This window comes from Tupaia chinensis, unplaced genomic scaffold (genome assembly GCF_000334495.1).
Source record: "Tupaia chinensis unplaced genomic scaffold, TupChi_1.0 Scaffold000195_1, whole genome shotgun sequence".
Taxonomy (NCBI): domain Eukaryota; kingdom Metazoa; phylum Chordata; class Mammalia; order Scandentia; family Tupaiidae; genus Tupaia; species Tupaia belangeri.
In genome coordinates this window covers 1,264,874-1,280,291 of record NW_006159670.1, presented here as the reverse complement: position 1 = coordinate 1,280,291, position 15,418 = coordinate 1,264,874, and the positions used below count along the sequence as shown (strand labels likewise).

General features: G+C 52.5%; 1 protein-coding gene across 1 annotated transcript in view; it reads left to right on the top strand.

The window, feature by feature from the left end:
• The window catches only part of LOC114007534 (colorectal mutant cancer protein), a gene marked incomplete at its 5' end in the record, with an annotated part of 66,981 nt that overhangs the window by 483 nt on the left and 51,080 nt on the right, over nucleotides 1-15,418 (top strand). The window contains 1 exon segment of the mRNA XM_027771203.1: nucleotides 14,329-14,471. Coding sequence (XP_027627004.1) covers nucleotides 14,329-14,471 — 143 coding nt within the window.

The window sequence follows — 15,418 nt, the reverse complement described above, 5'->3', positions numbered from 1 at the left end:
AGGGGCTCCAGCCACAGACACTTGGTCTTCATGGTTCTGGAGGCTGGAGGCCCTAGACAGAGGTGCCTGACTGAGTTCCCGGCGAGCGCACTCTTCCTGGTTTGAAGATGGTCATTTTCTGGCTGCGCACCCCCCACCCCCATGGCTGTGGGGGCAGGGTCATCTCTCCTCGCCCTACAGGTGCACCCACCTCATTGACGAGGCTTCACCCCGTGACCTAAGTACTCCCCAGAGGTCCCACCCCGCATACTGTCACGCAGGGGGGTTAGGTCAACACGAGCCCACAGCACTCTCAACCACTGCCCACGTCCAGAGGTAGGATTCGAGGCCCGTCACCCGGAGCCCCTCCTCGCGGCCCATCCCACTCTCCTCTCTTGCTTCCGACAAGGGTAGCCACACCGTGACTTTTACGGCAGTGTTTCTTGTTTCTTTGCGGTCACCGTTCACGTGTACATCCCTATTGTAGAGTTCGATCTTGCACATTAAAACTACGTGTTTCCTTTCAGTCTGCTCATCTACAGGCTTTTCCTCCATCTTTTTTGGTTTTGTTTTATTTTAAATAATTATTTTATTTAACTTTATTTATTATTATTTTCCAGTTTGATCAGCCAGAGAGAGAGAGAGAGAGAACGAGAAAGCAAGCCACCAGGTCCAGGACTTGAACCACAGTCAGCCATGTGGGAGTGTCCAGTGCCTTAACCACCGCACGACCTGCTGGCCCCCATCTTGGCTTTTTGATTGATTAGTTGAACTCTGCCGTCTGACTTGTAGCGTCCCAAAGTCTGGATGTTGCTGACGGCACACTCGTGGCGTGGCTCCACAAGTTACTCTGCTCCCTGCAGTGTTTTGCAGATTGGAAGCTAGACTCAGAGGCTCAGTCGAAGTTGTGTCCAATCCTTCTGGCAAGACTGTAAAGGGTTTTCCCTTTTCACCAGGAGCACGGATGCCTGCTGGTCTGTCTTTCTGTATGTTAGCTGTCAGAACTCAGCCCCTAGGCTCCCTGCTTCATTAGGCCTCACCAAACCAGGAAAGTGGGCTGGCCCTGTAGCACAGCCCTTCAGTGCAGTGCACTGGGAGCCACTTCCTACACAACCTCCTGCAGTTCGAATCCTGGCCCCACTGGCTCGGAAAACATGTCAGGCGCGTGTTGCCTGAAATCCTGACAGGAGAAAGAACGGAGGGAAGAGGATTGTGATGTGAGTGTGCCCCTCGTGGTGCTCTCTCCCCAGCAAGTGCACTTGCCCTCCAGGAAATGCTGAAAGTGCTTCATCTTCATTCTTATTTCTCAGTTAATGCTTGCTGAGACATTTCCCATTGTCTGTTGAAACAGTGCTGTAACAGAGGAAAGCAGAATAAGCATTTGAATCTTTGCATTTATTTAACATTTTTAAGGTAAACTGATTCCCTCTGAGTGTGTTCCCTTCTTTTTAAAAATAATTATTTTCCTTTACTATTCTTATTTTTAAATTTTCTATAGGGCACGTGCATTCACCAGAGAGAGCGAGCGAGAGAGCGCGCGAGCCGCCAGGGAGAGCCTCCTTACTCACTTCAGTAAGAGCCTCCGCCCCTCTGGCTGGGTCCTGAACCTCCCACCTGAGCCCGCAGCTGTTCCAGGCTCATGGAGAACTTTTCTTGCGCCAAGCCTGGAATTAAGCCTTCCTCAAGTAGCCATAGTTTCTCTCAGTAGGAAATGATACTTCGGGACCACGGTCTGGGTATTACGGATGCTATTTCTCCTAGGTTGTTCACTGGTTTTCGGCCTCTTCCCGGAGCCAGGAAGGTGTTTGTTTATTTACTCACACGCATGGCACATCGGAATGTGTGCAATTCGAGCCAACTGTAAAATTCAAGAGACAATCTCATGGCAACTTACACTAGTGCTGCTAATTCGGATTCAGACTGTAGGGTAGTTTTACTTCAATATTTTATCGGTATTTTCTCTCTCGCTGCAAGTCCTAGTCTGTAAGGTTACAGGGGACCATTGAATTGGAGTGTTCTGCAGTGACTCATTTGGATTATCTCAGGTGACGGTCCGGGATAATAGTAAGAACAGTACTGTAACTGAGACAGTGACCGGGAGGAGTTAGTCGTTCCTCCTTCACGTTCTCCTGGTTCCCCAGCCCTCTGCAGTGGCCCTGTATCCGTCCCTGATCTGGCCTCCTCTGTACATGCCCTCCCTTTCAGTCATGGCTTAGCCCTCCGCAGAAACCATCTGTCTGCTGTAGACCAAGGTTCTTCTGTCCGTATCCCTCCATTTTCAATGAATTAATTATGGGTTTTGCCTGAAGCTTATTTTTCAGTGGATTACTCAGTCACTCATGGGCAAAATTCCTCCCAAGTTCTTGCACGTTGGTAACAGTGAGTCTCAACTCTTTGTTCCTGAAAGGCATTTTGCTGGATATAAAATGCCTGACTTGGGCCTGCCCCAGGGCCTATAGGTAAGGCAGCTGGATCCTGCATAGCTGTCTGTGTGGTTCAAGTCCTAGACCTGGCAGCTTGAAAAACATGCGAGGCGTGTGTGTGTATGTGTGTGTGTTCACCCTGAATCCCCAGAGGAGGGAGAGAAGAAGTGACTGCAGTGTGACCGTACGCTGTGGGGGTGCTTTCCCTCAGTCTCTGGTGAGCACATGTACCCTATAGCAGGAAGAAAAGAAAGGAAAACGGAAAAAAAGCTCGGCTTATCTTTTCTTCCTTTGAATGCATTGCTTTATTTTTTCCTGGCATAGAGAAGGACCTTGCTCTCGAAGTCTGATACTAATTTTTCTTTCCCTTATAAGACTCCCGCTAGCTCTAGGTGCCAGGGGACTCCTTCCTCTCACCCTCCTCTCGCCCTCCGTCCTTACCTCTCTCTTTGTTCCTCCCCCCCTCACTCCCTCCCTTCCTTCCTTCCTTTCTTTTTTCTACTTTACTGAAATAAGTCTTAATCATTCTAGTTTAACATTTCCAACACCTTTATTCTTTTGATTGTATTTTGAAACTTTTTTCATTTCAAGGAAAAGGTTTTTAATTGCAATGGTTAATATTAGTTTTGTTTTCTTGCTTTGATTTTCCAAGGACTCCTGTTGTATGTCTGTTGGGTCATCTTTGCCTGTTTTTAGTATCTGTTGCTATCTCAAATCCTTTATAGCTCTTTCTTGTTTTTTTATTTATTTAATTTTTTAAAATTTTTATTTATTCATTCATTTATTTTTAATTTGACAGAGAGAGAGACACAGAGAGAGAGAGAGACAGAGAGAAAGGAAGTGAGAAAGCAAGCCACCAGGCCTGGGACTCAAACCATGATCAGCCATGTGGGAGTGTCCAGCGCCTTAACCACCATGCCACCTACTGGTCCCTTAATTTTTTTTTTTTTTAGTTTTAGTTTTAGTTTTAGGTTTTTGCTAGGATGAGACAGAGAGAGAGTGCAAGTGAGGAATCAGTTCCCCCCAGAGGGGATGGCCATGCCGCAATCCTTATCGTGCCCTTGGAATTTGGGGCACGCACGCACACGGTGTAATTTTCACGGTGCCAGGTCCACAGCCTGAGCCACACAGTGCGCCGTGCGAGATCCAGCTGCTGTAACCTCTGCGGCACCTGTCGGCCTTAGCTCTCCCTTTTTAAGTTAAGTTTGTTTCCTGTTCTTCACCTCCTGTCTCTCTTGTAATACTATCTGTTTTACTACCTCTTTCCTGGCTTTTAGTTTCATTTCTGAATCGTGTACTTTGTTCTCTGATGATTTCCTTAGTCTTTTTGTTTGAAGTAGGAGGACCTTGTTTTGTTTGTTTGTTTTTTGCAGGGGCCGTGCAAGGAGGTCTATATTTTGGCTCGATTCCAAGTTTATAAGGAAGTTATTCTTTTTTTTTTTTTTTTTTTGGGGTGTTTTTTTTCCTTTCCAGATAGCCAGGATCACAGGTATACATGCGAGTGCCTAGTGCACAAGTCAATTCAAGAAACAAACACTGATTGTCCATATGGCTTTCAGCATTGCTGAGCATTGCACCACCATATTGCACTATTGTGGTTAGGTCAGAGATTCAGAAATTATGTATGCATTTTTAAGTTTATTTATCTATCCCTCCTATGAGAAAGGAAGACAGAAGTAGAGAGAGAAAAGAGAGAGGGAGAGAGAAAGAGAAATAGGTAGAACCAACATCTTCACATTGCCATGTTATCCCTAGCCTTAGTCAGTCAGGATTCTGGGTGTATAAGCGTGCCTTGCATACAAAGTGAGACCCTGGGACATGAACACAGGATGTTTCCATATGGCCTAAGCATCACAGGGTATGACATTATCACTCTGCTATTGCAACTGGTCCCAGAGTTTATATTTTTAATATCTGAACTCTACTGCCTCTCTGAGCTAGACATAGAGAAGCATATAATAACATTCTATCTTTTTTTTTTTTTGGAGAGATTTTTTCACTATAGGGCGCGTGTGCTCGCCAGACAGACAGAGAGAGACATAGAGCTAGAAAGCGAGAAATCACCCCCCCAGGGGGGATGGTCACGCCGCAATCCCTTCTCCTCCATTCTCTCGGGATCTTGGGCACGCACGCACACGCCCCCGGCGTGAGTTTTAAGCCACTGGGTCCGGGACTTGAACCGCGGTCAACTACGTGGGAGTCCAACGACATAGCCATTACGCTAACTGCTGGTTCCCAGGAAGTTATTCTTTTATTCCCCTCATAACCGTGTGCAGAATTCGACCTCAGTATTTTCTATTTTTTTGTTTTTATATGAAAAAAGTTCTCTTATTTTTAGGAGGCATGGTTCAAGGTAGTTTTTTGTTTGTTTTTAATTCACAGAGTCAAAAGATATGGCAGCCAGCTCTCTGACACCCTCCAGTCCTGTGTCTCTCACTCCTTCTGTCTGGGGCTTGTCTTGTTCTATATCGTGCCGTCCTGCTCCGTGTGGGTTCTCCTCTCAGCACTTCCCCTCCTTGAAGGTGCCCCTGGACCAGCTGTGTGAGTGCAGCCGGGGACTAGGGCCTCCTGGACTCCACTCCCTCGCTGGGTCAGGTGACGCCCCTCCGACTTCCCGCTGCTGTCCCCCAGCTGGGCTCTGCAGGGCTTCCCCGTCCTTGGACGCATCAGGCCGGCTCCTGATTCTGCCCACTCGGGCACCACTCAGATCTCCAGATGGGGTGCGGTTGCTTTTCCCGTATCTGCTTGTGTTACATTGCTCAGTGGGACACCTTGTTTCTAAGCTTTCAAGTTTGGCTATGTTTGGTCTTTTTATTTTTATGTGGGGATTCACATAGAGTGGGGGGAAGTAGACTGCGGCCAGCCGTGGGGCACAGCCATGACACCGTGCTCTGATGCGGAAGCCGCACGGGAGTCCCGCTTCATGTTCCGAGGTCTCCCTGAACACGGCTGTGCACGCCTGCCATACTGGCTGGCCGAGGTTGGGGACGGGTCGCTGTGTTAAGTCTCTCTCTCAGAAGAAAAAATAAACTTACATAAACATAAAGCAAAACAAAATAAGAGCTGTGGGTAGCATTGTTTGAGGAGTAACCTGGGAAATTCCTGGTCAGAGGCTGTTTGTTGTGGAGAGACCATTCCCACATTTGACGGGCAGCCCGAGGAGATTAACCTGCTGCCCCAGCCACGCGAATACTTAGCAAGACCGCCAGCTCCTTCTCCCACGTCAGGATGGTAATGCATGGCAGAGTTTTCAGTTTTCACTTAAGATAGAAATTTTATTTACAATAATCAGAGTACAGCCTTGGCCGTCCGGCAGTAGAATGCCACTGTGCCGTGTTCGAGCCGCGTGGAGGGGTGGTCCTGCCTCCACGTGGACACCCAGGACACACCGGTCAGAGCCCGGCTGCTTCGAAGGCTGGGGGGTGTCACAGCACGAGATGCCTTTGGGGGATGTTTGTCTTTTCTTCAGTCTTTCTCTTCCTTATGAACTAAAGTTTAAAAACAAACATTTGGGGGCCAATTGATGATGTAATGGTTAACGCAGTTAGGTCCCACATAGCCTTTCATGTCCCGCACCCAAAGCCTTGAAAAACACACCAGGCACGTGTGCACGTATGCCAAAAACCACAAGGGGGAGAGTGGAGGAGAAGGGACTGCAGCATGGCTACCCCCCTGGGGGAGTTCTCTCTCTCTCTCATGTCTCTTTGTCTCTTTCTGTCTGGCAAGCTCTGCCCCATAGCAAACATTTACAGTTTGTTTGTTCTTACTATGAAAGTAATAAAATTGTGACAGAAAGAAACCTGAAAAATATCATTAGAATGTTTCAATGGTAGTCTGGTGAATTGAAGATTTTTAATGCCTTTTTAAAAATGTTTTAGAGGGACCAGCAGTTGGCATAATGACTATGTTGCTGGACTCCCATGTAGTCAACTGCGGTTCGAGTCCCAGACCTGGTGGCTTAAACTCACACCCGGGCCCGTGTGCATGCGTGCCCAAGATCCCGAGAGGAGAATGGAGGAGAGGGGATTGTGGCGTGGCCATCCCCCCTGGAGGGTGATTTCTCACTTTCAGTCTCTGTCTCTGTCTTTCTGGTAAGCGCATGCACCCTATAGCAAAAACTTCTCCAAAAAAAAAGTTTTATAAATTTTTAAAAAAAGAATGGTTTTGTATTAAAAAATAAATGAAATGGTGTTAAGTGACTGTCTTCTAATTTATTTTCATCCAAAGTCAACCATTGTTAATAGTTGTTATTGGTGAGAATTCTTTTTAAAATTTGCCCGAGGGCGCACTCGCTCACTATGGAGACCGAGAGAGCAGGTGCCCTCCGTGAGACGTGGCCGTGCGCCAACCCCCCAAATCCTTCTCGCCTTCCTTTTGGGATTCCGGGTACGCTCGCACATTCACCTGGCAGGTTCTTCTTTCTCTTTCGTTTTGTTTTGTTGCTATAAGGTGGGTGAACTCACCAGAGACAGAGAGAGACAGAAATCACTCCCCCCGAGGGACGGCCACGCCCTCGTCTCTTCTCCAGCTTCTCCTTGGGAATCTGCCGCGCACACACACCCCTGCCGCGATGGTCACGTCTCAGTGTCCGAGACTTGAACGACGCAGCCAGCCAGGAGGGATCCGGGTGCCCTCGCCACCATGCCACTAGGTGACCCAGTGATTGCCTCAGATAAGGGACCGATGGCCAGAAGATACAGGGACCACAAGCAGCTTGTCCACAAATAGCCAATTAGAAGAGGAACGAGTGCGCTGAACAGGCACCGCTGCGTCTTTGTTGTTCTCTCTCTCTTGATCATGAAGAAAAGAAACTTCAAAAAACAAATTTGTAGAAAAATGGAATTACAGTATGAGTTTCTTTAAAAAGTAAAACTCGGAAATCTACACGTGGTTTTTTCAGAATATGCATGAACTTCTGAAGACCCTCATATATCGTCTTGATTTAACGATTTCAACATGTTTGCTGTTAATATAGTACCAGAGCCATCTTACGTTAACATGCCTTTTTAGAAGTGCTGCAGAAGGGGGTACCAGACAGGCCTGTGAGCCCCTCGCGGTCCGTCAGGAGGAACGTGGGGCGCGTCCTCGTCCCGGGCTGTCTGTCTTTGGCAAGCAAGTCTCCTGAATTGTCTGAGCTTCCATAGCTTTCAGGAAGAAAACCTCGCACAGTTGTCGTTAAGTGGAGCGGAAGAGTGTTTTCTGAGATACACGTGTGCATTTTTCGTTGGTGCTCCTCCACCCCCGCGGTTTCTTCCTACCGCTCTCTACTCTTCTTCGGGGAACCCCTCTCACTGTTTCGCTCCTTACAGAGCCTTCTCTTTGTCTAGCTGGGAGCTTTCCCCACCTTCTCCTCTAGGGAACCCCAGCTGGAACTCGGAATGAGGATGAAGACACCTTGAGTAGTGTTTGCCGTGACCAGTGCGATGTGGCCCTAGGGTGGCAGCATCACTGGGCGTGTGTCGGAGGGAGCGGGGCTGCCATCTCCGCAGCAGGCTGGGGACTGCAGTCTGCTGATGGCACCGCGTTCTATGGGAGTCAGTTCGTAATGCGCCCCGGCTCGGCAGCTGAGGCTAATGCAGGGACTGAGGGTCAGTGGCTCTGTGGAGGGAGACAAAGCCCAGTGGAGAACACTCTCGAAACCGTAAAGCTGCTTAGCCTCGCCGCATCGCGCAGGGCTTCCCAGCGAGGGTTCTGGTTCCCAGGCCAGCCTGACTCGCGGCTTTATCCCTGGATTGCAACAATAGCAGGAAAGAGCCTCAGGTGCTTTATTTTCGTGGTTAAAATGATGGTGTTGCCTGTTCTTATTAAAGGCACTTGCACATAGGCGTTTCCACGCATTTACATGGCTAGCGTAGTGTTTATACAGCTTTTTAAATTGCTTTTCATCATAGAGATAGCTGAGATCTTGGGAAGAAGCCCCCAGTGTGTATTAAGTACCAGATAAAGTTCAGGGAAAGGAAAACTGAGTCATAGCCAACCTCAATCTTTTTCTCTTTTTTTCCCTTCAAGCTGAAAGTCTGTAGTTAAGGAGAGATCTAGGCTCCTGATAACACTGACCTGCAGAAACGCATGGCACGCAAGATACAATCACAGCTTTCTGGCCTTGCTGTGGGGAGGATTAGGCATCGGCCAGGACACGGCAGATGGTGTATTACACCCTGTGTGTAATACCTGTAATAACAGGAAACAGCATGTTGTTCGAGAACATTTCTAATTTCAGCTGAAATGGTGTGGTGGCTCCGGACCGCAGAGAGAGGGAAATAGTCCCCGACCCCTGAGTTTTGCTGCGAGTCGCTGCCTTGCTCCTGGTGCTGAGCGAGCCGTGGCCGCGTGATGGCCTTGGGCGGATCGAACTGGCTTGGTGGAAGCTGGAGGGACTTTGGATCCCGTTTGTCATTCCCTTTTGTTTCCTTTTCTGTTGCGGTCTTCCCAGGAGGTTGAGGAGAGGTGTTTGGGTTTTCCTAACTCTCTCTTGATCTTACATTCGTGTTTCCTGGAGTCGTCTGAGGCATTTCAGGGTGCAAGACCTAAGAGCCACTGGAGCTCCTTGGGCAGACGGTAAGGAAGCGATTAGCCCATGGGTCAGAGCTGGGAGAGGGAGAAAACGGAGGGTGGCAGGCTGTGGCCACAGCAGCTTTTGGTCCTTCCATGGCATTCACAGAAATCAGGATTTTCAGAGGGTTCTGCGCATTAGCTGGGTTACAAAACAACGAATCACTTTACATTTAGTCTCCTCTGTCACCTGCTGAATGAGCGTATCAGTCAGGATGTGCCGTAAAAGCAAATAGCCCCAAATTTTCAATGGCTGCAATATCAAAGGTTTAGTTCTTGTTTCTTACTAGAGCTCCTTAAGGTTGCTGGGGGTCTCTGCTTCACTCTCCTCTGCCAGGCCCAGAGCCAAGGGACCGGGACCTTCTGGAATGTGGCTACCAGCCTTGGCCTGAGGAAGAGCATGTGGCAAATCCCGCAAGAGTTGTCAAAGGCTCTGAAGGAGGCGGCATTTCATTGGCCAAACAGTCCCATGGCTGTAATTCTCTTGCGGGGGGAGGAATAATCCCACCCTGTGTATGTATGGTGGCAAACCAGGGCCTCCACACCCCCTGCTGGCTGCCCCCAGGGTGCCAGCGTTCAAGTGGGGGACCACACAGAGGTCCGGTTGGAGCCCCTGGTATACACGAAAATGTGGGGGAGAAATGAACACCATCTAAAAAAGGATGATGTTAATGATTTATGAGAAATGACGGGCCAGCAGGTGACATGGTGGTTAGGGCACTGGATCCCATGTGGCCAGCACGCCGTTCAAGTCTCAGACTCAGTGACGTGAAAATCACCCTAGGCGTGTGTGCAAGCGTGCGCGCCCAAGATCCAGAGAGGAGAACGGAGGAGGAGGGATTGCAGCGTGCCATCCCTGGGAGAGGGACTGAGGTGAGGGATGGTGCCTCACCTTCCCTCCCTGTCTCTGTCCAGCCAGTGCATACGCTGTATAGCAAGAATTACCATTTTCCAAAAACATCTGTTATGTACTTAGACGTGCAGCTCAAACCGTGAAGCTTATGGAAGTGTTCCGCAGCAGCCGGGGCAGACCCCTTGCTCCCGCTGGGTTGTCCCCCTTGCACTATCTCCCAGCGTGAGGCTCGCCGGGATGCGTGTTCAGAGGCAGCTGTCTGCCCGCTCGGTCGTGAGTCTGGCCCAGCCCGTGTCCTTGCACAGCCTACATCACACACTCGCCCGCGTTAGATGTCAGCCTCCCAGGCCGTGGACACCCAGGGCAGTGAGCGGCGCGTGTCCGTAAGGAGACCTGGGCACACCTGGACGGGCCCCTGTGCCTGCCGCGAGGTGCCAGGCAGGAGAGGCAGCCTCGTTGGTCCTGGGGGCCACCCACTCATCTTCCACTTTTCTTGACCTGAAATGGGGCCGACCCCTGCACGGTACTGTGGTGCCCCTCCCCAAGGGTGTGTTAGGGGCTATAGCTTCTGCAGGTCTGAGCTTCCTTCCAGTACAGCTGGAAACCGTGTGGGGCTTGTGGGAAGCCTGGGCCGAGGGCGGAGCTTCAGCGGCTCTGTGCTGGGCCTGCCAGTGCCTAGTGGGTGCCACGTGGTGTGCCTGTCCCGGGAGGCGCATTCTCTGCCCCTCCCAGCAAGCGCTGGGAGTTGGTTTTGTCTTTGTTTTTTGTTGTTTTCGTTAATTTGCTAGAGGTCATGATAGAGAAATAAAAAGGAAAAGAGTTAAAAAGAAGGCGAGAAAGTGAGAAATCACCCCCAGGGGCATGGCCATGCTGCAGTCCCTTCTTCTGCGGGACCCCCCCTCCCCGGACTAGGCATGCTCGCACAGGAACCCGGCGTGGTTTTTAAGCCACCAGGTCTGGGTCTCAGGCTGAGGAGTCAGCCGTGCGCGATCAGCCTTAGCTCCCTTCTGCTGCCCCAGCAGTGTCCGCCGTCTCGGGGAAAACCGTCCGGCTTACCACTCTTCCATCGCTTCTCCCACCCGCTCCTGTCCATGTTTCTGGTTGCCCATCAGAGATCCAGACGTCTGGGTGTCTTGCCTCCTGGAGCTGTAAGCACAGCCCTGCACGATGCGTGTCGAGGCTCCTCTGCCACCAACACACAGGCCCTTAGTCGTTGTGAGGCCGCAGGAAATGTGTCGTATTTATTCAGGAAGTGTGAAATTGTCGTGGCTTTCTGTCTGGGAAAAACACAGGTATGTAAGTCAGACATCTGTGTCCTGAGTCGAGGTATTTTTCACTGCAGTACTTTGCTGTCACTTCTCCCGGGGAACCTGTGTGATCCGTATGTGCTAAGCGTGCAGCGTGCCTGCCGCTCCTAGGTGAGCGCGATTGGTCTGACAGAGCCAGCAGGCTCCTCACAGTCTCTGGTCACACGCGCCCTCCAGGCACGTGCCGAGTCGCGAGTGCCCTTGCTCCTCGGGGCTTTGCAGCGGCAGCCCTGCGGGAGCTCCCCTCTAGGCAGCGTGTGACCCACCAGGGCAGGAGGGCTAGCTCGGGCTCAGCAGCCCATCTGTTCCTTTTCTTTCTGAGCACTTGCACATCTTTGTTGTAGAGTGGCTGTCGCAGCTTCAGGTCAGCCCTGGTACTGTGTGGCCTGCTGACCATACGGGCTGCAAAGACAGAGGAGTGAGTGAACCAGGGAGAGTGAGAAACCCCGGGCTCGTGGGGGCACTTCACACGGACCCACAACCCCAAGGGCCTGCGCAGGAACACCGGGAACCCAGCGGTATAGCCGTGTAGGGGGCGTCGTGGTGCGTAGCGAGCTGGGTGTTATCCCATGATCATGTCAAGATCTGGAACTGCAGGCCTTCATGAGAGCATCACCACACGGGTACACACTCACATGTGTGCACCGAGGGTGGGGATACACGGTCACGCGTGCACCGAGGGTGGGGATACACAGTCACGTGTGCACCGAGGGTGGGGATACACAGTCACGTGTGCACTGAGCATGGGGATACAGTCACGTGTGTGCAATGAGGGTGGGGATACACAGTCACGCGTGCACGGAGGGTGGGATACACAGTCACGCCTGCACTGAGGGTGGGGATACACAGTCACATGTGTGCACTGAGGGTGGGGTGGGGATACACAGTCACGCGTGCACAGGGGGTGGGGATACACAGTCACACACGTGCACTGAGGGTGGGGATACACAGTCACGTGCACTGAGGGTGGGGGTGGAGATACACAGTCACACGCGTGCACTGAGGGTCGGGATACACAGTCACACGCATGCACTGAGGGTGGGGATACACAGTCACACATGCACTGACGGTGGGGATACACAGTCACACATGCACTGAGGGTGGGGATACACAGTCACACGCATGCACTGAGGGTGGGGATACACAGTCACACCTGCACTGAGGGTGTGGATACACAGTCACACCTGCACTGAGGGTGGGGATACACAGTCACACCTGCACTGAGGGTGTGGATACACAGTCACACCTGCACTGGGATGCACAGTCACACGCGTGCACTGAGCGAGGGGATACACAGTCACACGTGTGCACTGAGGGTGGGGATACACAGTCACGTGTGCACTGAGGGTGGGGATACAGTCACGCGTGCACTGAGGGTGGGATACACAGTCACGCCTGCACTGAGCGTGGGGATACACAGTCACACGTGTGCACTGAGGGTGGGATACACAGTCACGCGTGCACTGAGGGTGAGGTACACAGTCACACGCCTGCACTGAGGGTGGGATACACAGTCACGCGTGCACTGAGGGTGGGGTACACAGTCACACGCCTGCACTGAGTGTGGGGATACACAGTCACGCGTGCACTGAGGGTGGGGTACACAGTCACACACGTGCACTGAGGGTGTGGATACAGTCACACGTGCACTGAGGGTGGGGATACACAGTCACACGCGTGCACTGAGGGTGGGATACACAGTCACATGCATGCACTGTGCATGGGGATACACAGCCACGTGTGCACTGAGGGTGGGGTACACACTGTTCAGGCTGGCGTGGTCTTCCCCAGTGGCCCTGTGGTGACTGAGCCCTGGCATTCACCAGACTGTCTTTCTCTGTTTCTCTGTTTCTCTCTTTCTTTTTAATATGTAGACTTTCTGGAGGAAGTAAGAACTTTTTACTTTTAATAATTATTTACTTTTTTAAATTATTATTATTTTTTTTAATTTATTTGACCGGAGAGAGAGAGAAAGATGGGAAGTGAGAAAACCAGCTGCCAGGTCCAGGACCCAAACCATGGTCCACCATGTGGGAGTCCAGCACCTTAACCACCATGCCACCTGTTGGCCCCTGCACCAGACTTCTTTCTAAAGACACCTGTGTCAGTATTGCATTAGACTCGGTGCCATGTTCTGCTTCTGCAGACACCTTGGTGTCCCTGCCCCAGAACATACCACCGGGATCCTGCAGATGTGGGGATGGGGCACGCTCGGGTTAGCGAGGGGATGGTCTCACCTCGGCCTGCCGGCCGCCAGCCCTGAACTGCAACCTGCAGAGCCCCCTGCTCAGGGCCTTGGTATCAGGGAACCTTGTTGGAAATGAAATCAAAATTCCTCTGCTGGCCAGGAGCGTCATCGGGCTACTCAAAACAGGGACAGTCTGGAGCCTGCCCCTCCGCAGAGAATGTTTTAGGATTCTGTAGATAAGATTACATGCGCAGTCCTAGGGGTTGAAGGGCCAAGAGAAGCGAAAGAGGGGACCAGGTTCCCGGATGAAGCTCCAGCGGCCAGAGTGCTTTGTTATAGCACCTGCTCCCTGAGCCCATCAGCCCTGAGAACCCCCGCAGCCTCGTGGCAGCGCCGTTGCCGGGTCTCCCTCAGGACGGCGCGGTACGGCCTGCCTGCCTTCTGTGACACTTCCAGATCACGCACAGCCAGGCTGACCATCCGCCAGGGCTGGGACTGCATGGCAGAACAGCTAGTCCCTGCCTTCCGGGGCCTGCCAGGGAGAGTATTAGAAATCATTGAATCCCAGGATGCCCAGTCAGGTAGGACTCCATGTATAGCCCTTCAACTATGTGGTTAAAAGGTATCCGAAATGCAGCCTAGCAGACTTAAGCACGAAAGGGAGTGAGTGAGTCATAAAGGTGAAACTCAACAGCCTTGAAGGGACTTGGGAAGGAAGCCGGGGAGGCCCGTTTACTCGAGTCCAGCCCCAGAAGGATCTGATGCCTCCAGCGTGGGCACGTGCTCGCTTCTTGCCTAGGGGGGACAGCGCTTGGATTGTCTCCTGGGCCGTGCAATGACAGGCAGGCCATGTCCCGGAGAGAGAATGGGTGCTAGAAAGGTGGCCGCCAGGCGCTTGGTCGGTTAGCCGTGGTGTTTCCTGCACCAGTGAGCAAGCAGGGGCCTGCTGGGCGTGCTCAGGGTGAGGCGGTGACGCCAGCCGGGAGGAGCAGCACTCACGCAGTCCTGTCCTGTGCTCCGTCCTAGTGTGAGCAGTCGCACCTCATGAGAGAACACGAGGACGTGCAGGAGCGGACGACGCTGCGGTACGAGGAGCGCATCACCGAGCTGCACAGCATCATCGCCGAGCTCAACAAGAAGATCGACCGCCTGCAGGGCAGCACCATCAGGTACGCGGCGCCCTCCGCTTCCTCCGTGCCCCAGCGCCACGCTGGCCTCGGGGTCAACGTCGAGCCTGGGTGACGGTGACACTCCCTTTGTGGCCAGGACCGGGCCTGCCGTGGTGGACCGTGTGCTCCCACGCCACTGTTCTGTCCTGAGGGTGGACGCGGTGGGGCTGTGATCCGCAGCCCACCGATGAGGGTGTGGGGTCAGAGTCCTGTGAAGTGTGTATTCCTGAGTGCTAGCTGGAGCCCTGTTCCCGAGACCAGCGTCTCCACCACCCCACTCCACACCGGCGCGCACACTGCTGTCTCCCGGAGGTTCGGATGGAGTCACCAATACCACTTATGAGCAGGCTTTACACAGGCTCCCGGGTAACCTGCCGATGTTCATGTCGGGTTCTTTACCAACACCGACCTCCCACCACACTCCGGAGGCAGGCGCCGAGATTCGATTGCTCATCCTACTTGTGGAAAAGCTCAGGCCTGGAAGCAGTCACGGGCTTCCACGTAGTTCTCAGCGGACGGCCAGTGAGGACAGCGGGGGCCCCGGCCTTGACCCTGTTTTCTCCCATCGCACCATGTCTCCCACGGCGGGGTCTGGCTGCTGGTCTGCCATCGTGCACAGCAGGGGCTGTTCAGTGACCTGCCGGGGCGGGGTCTGGCTGCTGGTCTGCCATCGTGCACAGCAGGGGCTGTTCGGTGACCTGCCGAGGTGAGGACACCACCCGTCCCCCTGCCTGGCAGAGCCGGGAGAGAGCACTGAGGAAGGGCAGTGGTCAGAGGAAGGTGCTTTGTCCACACCCTGATGGGAACAGCGTGAATGGCGGCTACTCAGCCCTCCCTCTAGAAGTCCTAGGTCAGAGGAAACCGAACGCATTTGTTTCCAACCCCTAAGAGCCGCAGTAGCGACAGGCCCGCGCGATGAGGGCACCGACGGGCCTGCTTCCTTGGGA